Here is an 11,873-nt window from a genome sequence, read left to right on the forward strand (position 1 = left end):
ACTTTAATTTTCCGTTTTGACATGATGCAGAACAGAACGTTCCTTCGCAAGTGATTAACGATAAACTGAGTAAGTCCGACAAACAGGACGGCACAGGCACACGTGTCCATTCGAAAAGAATGCGATAAAATTACAACATTATTTAGTTCCACGAAATAGAATAGGATCAATATTGACGAGAATACAATACAAAAACAATGGTAGGAAGTTCCACAAAAGTTAAAAATGAGTCATAAAATAGCAGATGTTAAATTTGTAATTTGTTTTGTCATTTGTTCCTCCTAAATCTATACTAATATTATAAAGAGGAAAGATTTGTTTGTTTGTTTGTTTCGAATAGGCTCCGAAACTACTGGACCGATTTGAAAAATTCTTTTTCCATTAGAAGCCGACATTGTCCCTGATGAACATAGGCTACTTTTTCTTAAATTTTTTTATTTTATTTTTTTGGTTTCATGTGTGTTTTAATGTTTCCGAAGCGAAGCGAGGGCGGGTCGCTAGTAATATAAATAAATAAAGCTCAACTGTCGCTTATAGAGGTATAGATAAGCAGCAGTCTCACTTACGGAGGTCCATGCGGTAAAAACGACTCTCTCTTACAGAGGTTTCTGTTTCTCGCTAATAGAGGTTTTGGGAGCTTAAAATGACGGGTCCTGGCTATTACTCTCACTTATAGAATTTTCTCACTTTCTCTCTTACCCAGGTTTGACTGTATATAGAAATATGCTTTCGCGGACTTTTTTTTAGATATTTTAAAGGGAACAATTCTGTCATACATTATTTTAGCGAAACTTTAATCGTTTCTGCAGCGCACGCAGCGAAAGCTCTTAAAAGGTAAAAATGACCCCGATTTTGAAACATTCTTTATTGGTGCTCCGCTTGTATTGGTCTTAGCGTGATGTTATATAGCCTATAGCCTTCCTCGATAAATGGGCTATCTAACGCTGAAGAATTTTTCAAATCGGACCAGTAGCTCCTGAGATTAGCGCGTTCAAACAAACTCTTCAGCTTTATTATATTAGTATAAATAAATAAATAAATATTTACTAACAATCACGCCACGTTAACTGGTCCCGTGCTAAGTTCGTAAAGAACTTGTGTTACAGGTACCAGATAACGTAAATAAATGTAAGATTTTTTATTATACACATACATATATTTAATATACATCCATAACCCTGGAAAAGACATTTATATTTACCATACAATTATCTTCCCTTGGCGGGATTCGAACCCGCGACCCCCTTGTGTAGTGACCATGTCACTTACCACTACACCAGACGGCCGATAAATAGTAGTATAGATAACTAAAGCTACTACTTTTACTATGTAATATTGCGTTTAATCGACAAATAACGCATTAGTCGTCCGTGACCACGAAAAGTTGAAAGCAATTCGATGCATCGGAAAAGATCAAATGAAAATTTAGAGCCACATCCCAAGGCCACCCACCAGATGTAACGTATTTTCTGACAAACGAAATGTGGATGATTGAATAGCGTTAGTATATACTAATACCAACGGCGGATCCAGGGGGGGGGGGGGTCATGGGGGTCATGACCCCCCCTGAGCTAGTTCCAGGACTTGAACTAACTTGGACTAATTGAAGAACATCATGATTTATTTATTATCTATTGTTATCAAAATTAAATTATAAGTTCTTAACTTGCCCACGATTATGTGACCCCCTCCTGGCGCCAAAGCTGGATCCGCCGTTGACTAAGACCGCATGCCTGACTGCTAGTTTATTCAGACGGCCAATTTCCAGGTATCGGGTAATCAAGGTACATAAAAACATTACTTATCTCACGTAAATTCTTCAAGCTGATTTTTACGTATGTATATTTTAGACAATATCGTATAAAAATAAGTCGTCAATATTCCCAGACATTTTCAGCTTGGCCGTATTGCTTTGCAAGCTTTAAAGCCCTCAACATAATTATCTACTTAACTTCACGGAGATTCTGATGCTCCATTTTTATATGTTTATGTTCGCCAGACAACTATTTTAAAACCCTTTTACAAGAAGACATGCCGATCCAAGGGGTCAATCATCCCCTCAAGACAATTTCAATGCCTCTGTGGGTAGGAGCCACAGATAACAGGGGGTGATCGGTGGTAGGAGCGCAAGGTCATTCACGCGCATGAGAGTGAGTGAGACATGTATTGTAGTATTTGGAGGGTTAATCCCATCGCGCACATAACTTTAAATTAGCATATTTTTTAAATTATTATAACTAACTAGACGTACTCGCCCGCTTCGCTGGGCATTTAAAATTAACAATATTATTTTTTTATTGTTATATATTATTAGGGAGTCTAACACTCATATAAATATTAGCCTATCCATTAAGTACATGTATTTTCTACATGGATACCAAGTTTCAACTCAATCGGATACATGGTTCAGTAGTTATAACGGAACATCCGTATAAACCACTGTAGATTTATATATTAGTATAGATAGATATAGATTGATACGAATATGCTGTAAGAGAGAGGTCAATATATGCTAATACATGTCATACATGTATATACAAATGTACATAATGTGTACATATAGGTAGCCCTCCTATAACACGGTAAATACGTTCCTACAAATTCTCGTGTTGTCCGAAACCGTGTTATATGACACTAGAGACTAGAAGCCAGTACAAGAAGGAGATTAATTTTTCTGAACGAAACATCTCAACTATGCCTGTATGTTTTTCTTCTTTCCTATTATACATAAATAAATAATCAGTAAAATTTCGGTTATTCACTTAAAATGTGTGTGCGTAGTGCAGTATATAACTTTCTAAGTAATTTTAAACAAAAATCTCGTTATCGTGTTGTAGAAGTACCGTGTTATAAGAGGGTTTTAGGGAACTTTTCTTTCAGTGTTAGCGTGAAGCTGTTTAAGCACCGCGTAAATGTATGAAGTTACCGTGTAAATAATTAAGTACTTTAATTCTGGGGAAAAAAATATAAACGAGAAACATAGCGACGTAATTTTGTATAATCTATATATGTATATAAAAATGAATTGCTGTTCGTTAGTCTCGCTAAAACTCGAGAACGGCTGGACCGATTTGGCTAATTTTGCTCTTGAATTATTTTTGGAAGTCCAGAGAAGGTTTAAAAAGTAGGTAAATTAATGAAAATGTTCAAAATTAAATTAAAATAACAATTTTGTGTTTATTATGATGTGTCCCCCGTCGAACGGATTCCTTTTGTTTGTTTATTTTATAAAAAAGTTTAAGTCTTTTATTTATCGATTGAGGCACTACGAAGTCTGCCGGGTCAGATCCTAAGTAATAAAAGCCGTAGAGTATACGTGTTAATTTACACGGAGAGAATTTTTTTTCCAACACGAACAAGCTAGATTAAATGAAATAACATTCTTGTCTAGTGTAAACAAACATTTTTATCGTTCAATTGGAGCAAACGATTTTTGCACAGTTAAAAAGATATATAATTCGTGGAGAATAATCTCCCATAATCGTATTCGAGAAACCTTTCTTATGTACTCGTAAGCAATCTTTAAGCCAAACAACACCCACAGTTGATTTTCAGTTTTCAATCGCATCCTTCGATGCGAAAAAAGTATGCAAAAGTTCGCTACAACAAAAAGCAGTGTAGTCATCTCTATTTTTCAGGGTAATCGTATGTTCATACAATGTAGATTTATTACTAAACGTTTCTCGGTTTTGTGGAGTGCGTTCGGCCGAGTTTGTAATTGATTTAAAAATTCAAAGTACAATTATTTTAATTATTTTACTAAATGCCAAGTGTAACTCGCGTTAAATATGTAATTGAAAAATAATGTATTGCTAAGTAGCTATAGAAAAAGAGTGATCCGTCCAGGGATATCGGCAAAACGAGGTATCGAAACAAACCTTAATTGAAAGATCAGATCGCTCGGGGATCACACAAAGAGGAAATTAATTTAAAAGCGTCGGACTAAACACGTTAGCACATAGTCATGTATATAGAACGGGGTCTCTTACGTACGATGCACGCGACGTATAATTCTAGATAAAAGATATAGTCTAGACTAGACGTTTTGAACATGTTAGGAAAGGTCCCCCTACCGATCAATTTGCGTATTTTTATTAAGCAGATTGGGTATGTCAAAGTCTAAATTATTGCAGCCTTGGCAACGAAAACAAAAACAGCCAGAACTTTTCAGATGAAACAATATGCCGTTCAGTAGCAAATTCTATATTAATAGAGATTAAAAACGAATTTACTGTTGTTTCAAATTTCATAATACTTACTTTAAGTCTTCTCACAAGCTCGTCGGGTCCGAGGTCATCGGTGATTGGGCGGCAGCCTTGCGGGTACACTATTTCCGCCATGCTGCCAATCTGTCAAGAAAATGAACATTTTCTAATTTAGACTTCCTTTTTTTTTGTTCCTACCTAAGTTGAGAGACTTGAGAGGATATTTCAACGTAACCTTAACTAGTAGGTGAGCTCACGGAGCTCAAACCTGACGACGTTGCTAACACGAACCTTAGCAAGAGTCGTGCTTCGCAGAATCTACCACCGGATCGGAAACGCGACCCACTGAGAAGATCCGGCGAGAAACTCAGTGGGCTGCGTCTGAGGGTGTTCGACTTCCCTGTACTGAATTCAACTGTAAAAGAAAACCAATTTTTGGTCTCTTTAATCGGATAAATAGATTTGAACATACGGAACCTTTAAATTTTGATGCCTGCTGATATATGTGCAGTAACTATAAATAGGCAAAGCAGCGAAATCGACAAAGCAGCGAAATCGGCACCGCTTTTTATTTTATCAAGTTAAGATGTCTTTCGATATTCGTGATAAAACGTAAATGCAATATGACCCTTGACTCTTAATGTCTTTGCTTTATTTTTACGTAATAAAAAGTGGTGACATATTCTGTCACCGTGTTGTCGTATCAATGCAAATCGCGCCAGATAATCTTTTTCAGAATCGATTTTTCCCGGTAAAGCTTTGTCTGTGAGCAACTTTTTAAAAAGTAATTTAAAAGTACTCTTTTATTCTGCAATTTAAACTAGATACAGATTACTAAAACGACTGAGATTTCTAGACCACAATGGATCCTAATGGTTATTCTAAATAGTTTTATAAGCAATACTCTTTTCTAGAAATAGTGATAATCAAATCTCCTTCGACTTTTCTTTTAGTGCCTAAATAAACTTTTTTTTTATTTTGAAAGAAATAAAACTAATAAGCTAGATCGTTTAGAATTAGGCCTTATCTTGTAAAACTCGGTGAGTTGCGAATTTCTCCCTATATGATATTCATTTGCTGTTTCTTCATATATATATTTTTAATACATATATGTTTTTTGGTACATAGCCTTTGTTATTAAAGTGTGATTTATAAGGTCTTAAGCTCTGAACCCTCTATCCGATTATTTGCAAGCGAAGTAAATTGTCCCTTAGAAATAAGGTGACACTCTACAAAACTTGTATACGTCCGGTCATGACCTATGCATGTGTGTGTAGTGTTCGCTCACGCGGCCCGCACCAACTTGAAATCCCTCCAAATAATAGAATCTCGTTTTTGCAGGATAGCCGCCGGAGCCCTGTTGTACGTAAGAAATGTGGACCTCCACGACGACCTGGCCCTAGAGTCCATCAGTAAATATCTTCTAATAATTTTGTAGGCAGCGGCTTAGCTTGCCCCTGGCATTGCTGAAGTCCATGGGCGACGGTAACCACTCACCATCAGGTGGGCCGTATGCTCGTCTGCCTACAACGGCAATAAAAAAAAAACCACAATCGGCATCAGTGCGTCATTTCAAAAAAGCGGCACGACACGAGAACCCTCTCATCGTGGCCGCCGGAAACTACATTCCCGATCCTGATATAAGAAATAAAGACTTGTATTATTTATTATTTTTTTATTTTCTGAGTTTAGTTATATGTATAATAATTAAATGCCTTAACTTTAACAACATATAAGTTTAGGGGCATCCGCTACAAGATGTCGATAGTTTCCATACAAAAAAAATATTTGTCTTAAAGTATAGGAGTTTCAGGGTCCTGGTCAGATTTGAGCCTTGTGAGCTCACCTACTTGTTAGGGTTACGATGAAATGGCCTCACAAAGCCATCAGCTTAGATAGGTAGGAAAAAAGAAAGCTCTGAACCGCATAACAAATACTAATATACAATACAGAAATAATAGGATTTTACAGAAAATCCATTTTGAAGGACCAGCATGGAGGCCGACGAGACACCTGGTTCTGTAAAAGTTGGTTACATAGAAGAAAATGATCACACAATGAATCACTGAGGTCACTTCTCAAGGTCATAAAAAACCTCGCAAACTTCTTAAAGGAAATGGGATGGTGCTCGTAGCTCGGGCCCACCGATACGCAATAAAAGCGCAGTTTAAGACAAAGGTCTGCCGAAAATCGCCCTTCGTACCTAGTGTCTTAAACAAATAATGAAAAAAAAAGTTGTATTGTCATTATTATCAGCAATGCCAGAAGCACAACCAAACCACTGCCTACTAATATAAAATATTTATAGAATTTTTTTTGTGAATTAGTTTACACCCATACAGCTGTGATTATCACTTTCTTCAGGTGCAAAGACCATTTTTATTATATTAAATATACCTAACATATTCTATATTATTGCTAACAAAATCAACAGACAGCATTTTGCAATTAAAATCAAACCAAAAATTATAATTGGTATATTTCTATTTAGTGCCAGCATAACACCATGTGTGGTGGCTTTCTCAATGATAGCACATTGATACTGTTGAATATGTTTAAATTCAATTTATACTGTTAACTGCAGAGCTGATAACATGTATATATTAATACGTAAAGCAAAAACTTTGTATCCCTTTTTACGAAAATTGCGCGGACGGAACGAAACCGTGCTTCAGCGCGTTCATATGTCCCGGAAAATGCTGCCTGCTATCAAAAAGCGCAAGATAGAGTATCTCGGCCACGTGCTCAGGAACGATCGATACATGCTGCTGCAGCTGATAATTATGGGCAAAGTGGACGGAAAGAGACGTGCTGGGCGAAGGAAAAAGTCATGGCTCCGGAATATCCGGGAGTGGACCGGTATTGCCTCCGTCGAACAGCTGTTCCGGCTGGCTGCTGACAGAAAGGAATACAGGAAGCTAACGGCCAACCTTCAGGATTGAAGAGGCACTGGCAGAAGAAAAGAAGAAGCGCGGACGGAGGAGTGTGAAATTTTCCACAATTATAGAGAATATAGAGAAGAAGTGCACAATGCTAATATTTTTTTAAAATAATGCATAAAAGATACATTAAATCAATAAAGAAAACATTACACACACTACATACCATGTATTTGACGCACACACGCATGCATACTATTTATTGTCAAACTTTTGTTCTTGACGTCTGTTGTCAAATTGAAAATACATTAAATATTGTTTGTCTTTGTTAATATTTTTGATAGTGTAGTCTTGGCGAAATTTGTGATTATAGAAGTATAAAATACAATCATAATAGTGTACAAACTTACAATTCCAATTAATTATAGTCGAATTTCAACTACTGCGGGACCTCTAGTAGTAAACAAAATCTTGATAAGCAAATTTATAATAATTTTTGGAAAAAAAAATATACATTAATTACCACTGCTTTTGAAATGCTAGTAAATCTAAAATTTCTCAATAATTCACCACTATTAAATAATATGCTACTAATTTTTTTTTTTTTTTTTGTAAAATATTCAGTGATACATTATCATTCAATTAAAGTTGTACAATTTTATGTTTTTATTTAGATATAAATATTACAAAACTCAATTCCATAATACTTTGAATACTGCAACATTTATGCTTTGTATTAACTCAGAGACACATAAAGAAGTAATGAGTGAAAGTTATTCTTTTCACAGTGGTACAACAGTAAAATCAATACTATACAGATGACTGTTCACACCAATTACAATTATTTACTCTTTTTGCATGATGCCATCATAGCATTTTGTAAGTTTTATTGCACTTTTACAATGGGTCATATGCTGTATTTATTTTAAAAAAAATATGTACTATGTTTTTTTTTTTATGGCTTAGATGGGTGGACGAGCTCACAGCCCACCTGGTGTTAAGTGGTTACTGGAGCCCATGGACATCTACAACGTAAATGCGCCACCCACCTTGAGATATAAGTTCTAAGATCTCAGTATAGTTACAACGGCTGCCCCACCCTTCAAACCGAAAAGCATTACTGCTTCACGGCAGAAATAGGCAGGTCGGTGGTACCTACCCGCGCGGACTCACAAGAGGTCCTACCACCAGTATAAGATTTAATAAAAACACATAATTATGCACATCTTGTGTACTGAGTAACCTTTAAGTTTAAAAAATGATAAAGAATAGTGTAACAAATTAAATATAAGAATCTATGTTTAGAATTTATATACATAAAGTTAATTTGAACAGGTGTTGATATTGAATAGAAATAAATTTGCATAATGCATGTGTAATCTGTTTTAGGCAAGTAGACACCAACCAATAAAAAACAGTTCAAAAATGAATTACTTATAATGGATATTTATGAAATTAAAACAACTACACAATCACTGTTTTGGGAAACATTAAAGGATTTATAAAATTACTAAATAGCATTTATCATATGAGGCTAATTGTTGTGCTGCTGCATACTTTTTTAATTATTTGCCTAGATAGGTCATAGAACTCAGAGCTCACACTGGAGTTAAATAGTTCGAAGAGAACATAGACATTAACAAGCTGAACCATTAGTATTAGTCAATGATCTATGGTTAGCTGTTTGATTATTTTCTTATAGCACAATATGACAATGTCATACACATAGAAATGTGTACACATGTTTAGTAAAGTTTAATATAATTAAAGTTTTTTTTTTTTCTGTACCTATTTGCTGATAGCCTAAGCGGCTATTCCAGCTTTTCGCAGATGGCTATGTGAGCTCAACCTGAGAGAATTTGCTAACACTAGCCCTAGCAAGAGAAGTGCTTCAAAGAATCTACCACCAGATTGAAATCGTGACACACTGAGAAGATCCGAAGAGAAACTCAGTGGGTAGGGAGTTATGTAATTCTCTATTTTACTTACATAAAAATCACAAATGTATGTGTGAAAATTAATTTTAAACTTTTGTTTTGAATGTTTGTTATAACATCTCTTCATTTGTCATTGAGGGGTGAAAGTCTATTTGGTTTAAGCGAAGTTTTTGCAACTTTACTGGAGAGCCGTTTAAAATTTGGAAAAAATATCATTACAAAAAAAACTTCTTCAGCTATTTCAATGGAGTAAGCTTTATTGATGTTTAATTAAAAACATCAAACTGTTGATGATAATACTGAATAAAACCATTAAATACAAAGATAAATGTCGCATATTAATTGAAATGTCACTTAAACCAAACAGCCTTTCACCCCTCAATATAATCTACAGGTACCAAAACCCTACCAATTTCTACCCAGCAGCCACACATTCTTGTATAAAGACTGGAACACATTACATGAATGAGAGTTCGACCTCATGTCTCAAGATGCGTAGTGGTATTTACATTGTATGTCTATGGATTCTATTATCCACTTGACACCATTTACTTGAGACTTGGGCTCCAATCAGGCTCATCGTCATTTTCTGGGTACGGCTGAGTGTGAAAAAGACTAAACTGTAGCATCATACTCCGATGCGGACAAAAATTCTAATTAAGTTTTCCAGACAAACAAGCTTGAGATACTTTTGTCAACAATATTTGTTACTATTGTTTTTAGTATTTTTTATGGGATAAATGATGAGCTTGCGGACAGGTCTCTTTTTATTGAGCGGCTACTAGAGCCCATCAGACGGTCCAGACATCACATACATTGTTTAATACAAATACAAAAAATATTTTATCGTTTAGGCCCTGACAACTTGAAAATATAATGTAAATATCACAAAACAATAATTCTAATATTTTAAAGTAAATTTTCTTATTAGCAGGAGATTTCTGTAGGCTTGTGTGTTTTTCAAAATTAAGATGACAAGGTTTTTCATTTAGAAATCTTACAAAACCTATGACCCATATTCCAGGTAATAACATATTCCAGAAAACCTATAACCATATCATTCCAGGTGAAGATGAGCTTAGAATAGTTATTATTTTCTTTTTTTATTTAATTTATTATTCAATTTGTTTGTGAAAAAGGTCTAAATTTTTGTAAAGTTCTCAATTTCATCTTTTTAAAATAGTTTTTGAATGAACGAGGATGATTATCTCTCTAGAGATATGTAAAAAAAAATTATAGCCAAAAAGGAAGTTAGCTATATGAATTGATAATTGCAATCTCAACAAACGTTTGTATAATATTGCCAAAGCTTGCACATTGTACAGAAAAATCATTAGCAGCATTTTTTAAAAATATCACTATTCAAATATTCTATTTTATTCATTCTTATTTATTCTTACAAGTTCATCAATAAATAGGAATTAAATTTTTACATTTTTAGAATCATTGAACTTAAAAAATTTATTAATTGAACTGGATACAGTGTATGCTGTGGGTAATACAATTAACTATTTCTTGTCACTATAGTATTCATTATTAAACATAAAAAAAACATGAAAATGTTTGTTTGAAAGTGAATTTTATATTGTTTATATTGTGGTAGATGTATTTTCTTCTAAACAAAATTATTGAATGTATTGATGAAAATTTGCTACATTTGCATCAAATTTTCAAAATTAATCAAATTCTATAACTTTCTTGTTTAAATCTTTGATTTTGTTTAGAAGTTAATGATAAACATAATGAATAAAGCCACAGGTCTATAAATGCCCCAATAAAGTTCTTATCAAACATCTTTATTGATTTTGATTTATCCACGACGAAAAACATTGCTAACGAAATCTAAATATTTAGGTTCGACTGATTTTCTAAAACAAACATAACGTTTTACGTTCTCGAGGAGGAAAAAACCGTCTTGATATGAAACACGGAGGTTTTGCTTTGGTATCATACTCGTGCTTCACTTTTCGCTTGCAAAAGGATTAGGTACGAACGAATTAAAGCAGTTTTCACACCCAAATAACATAACTGCATATTTATAGGTTAAAATATAATATTCATAACAAAATAAACAAAATTCATACAATCTATTTGAGGATTACCGTTTTGTAACAGAAACTAAAACATACAATTACCATTATTCCTGAAATACTCACAACAAGTCATAGACGTGGGCCTGCGTTCACGTCCCGATGTTTACTATAACACACCTTACACAATCTCCAAAAAATAAATCACTAAAATAACATAATCGTGTTATTAAAACGTCACTGGAGTAAAAATCATCAGGAAATTCTAATGTCCTATTGATCTAAATACATAGAAATTTCTCTTGTAATATTTTTTCAATCTGTGTGGACGCCAAACTGCGGGAAAAACTACAGTGAAGTTAGCTATCGATAGTGCCGCATTTCAAGGTCATCTTAAATTTATGGTACGTGTACGTGTCTATGCTTAATGCAAAGATATTTTTTAAAGATTGTATGACCTGGTATTAAGACCTTTAAGGGTAAGTCTTTTGTTTTCTTCGTACATTCTATTTTGTATAAAATTATATCATTGATATTATGAAAAATGAGATAAAATTGATTAATCCCTTGTTGCAAAGACAGAAGAACAAACTTTCAGAACATCAACATAAATACAAACATTGAATCAATTTTTTTTAGGAAAAACTAATAGAAGCTACGACTGGTTGCACATATTTGAATTAGACATTTGTATCATATTTTTTATGTCTGCTGCAGAAGTTGTAACCATCAAAATCGTAAATGTCATTGGTTCAGTGGGCTTATAATATCTCCGTCCTTTAGTAATATCTACAATCCTTTGTGTACCTCTCAGATTAATAT

General features: G+C 34.2%; 1 protein-coding gene across 4 annotated transcripts in view; it reads right to left on the reverse strand.

The window, feature by feature from the left end:
* pds5 (cohesin associated factor B pds5) overlaps nt 1-11,406 on the reverse strand; it is a 47,770-nt gene extending 36,364 nt beyond the window's left edge. For all 4 annotated transcript variants that reach the window (XM_089735668.1, XM_028184691.2, XM_089735666.1 and 1 more), the window contains exons 1-2: nt 11,178-11,406; nt 4,260-4,349 (exon numbers count right to left, since the gene is read on the reverse strand). In XM_089735668.1, coding sequence (XP_089591794.1) covers nt 4,260-4,340 — 81 coding nt within the window. In that variant the 5' untranslated portion in view covers nt 4,341-4,349; nt 11,178-11,406. The remainder of the gene's footprint in view (nt 1-4,259; nt 4,350-11,177) is intronic.
* Nucleotides 11,407-11,873: the final 467 nt, after the last annotated feature.

The sequence above is a fragment of the Bombyx mandarina genome, chromosome 20 (genome assembly GCF_030267445.1).
Source record: "Bombyx mandarina strain Sakado chromosome 20, ASM3026744v2".
NCBI classification, from domain to species: Eukaryota; Metazoa; Arthropoda; class Insecta; order Lepidoptera; family Bombycidae; genus Bombyx; species Bombyx mandarina.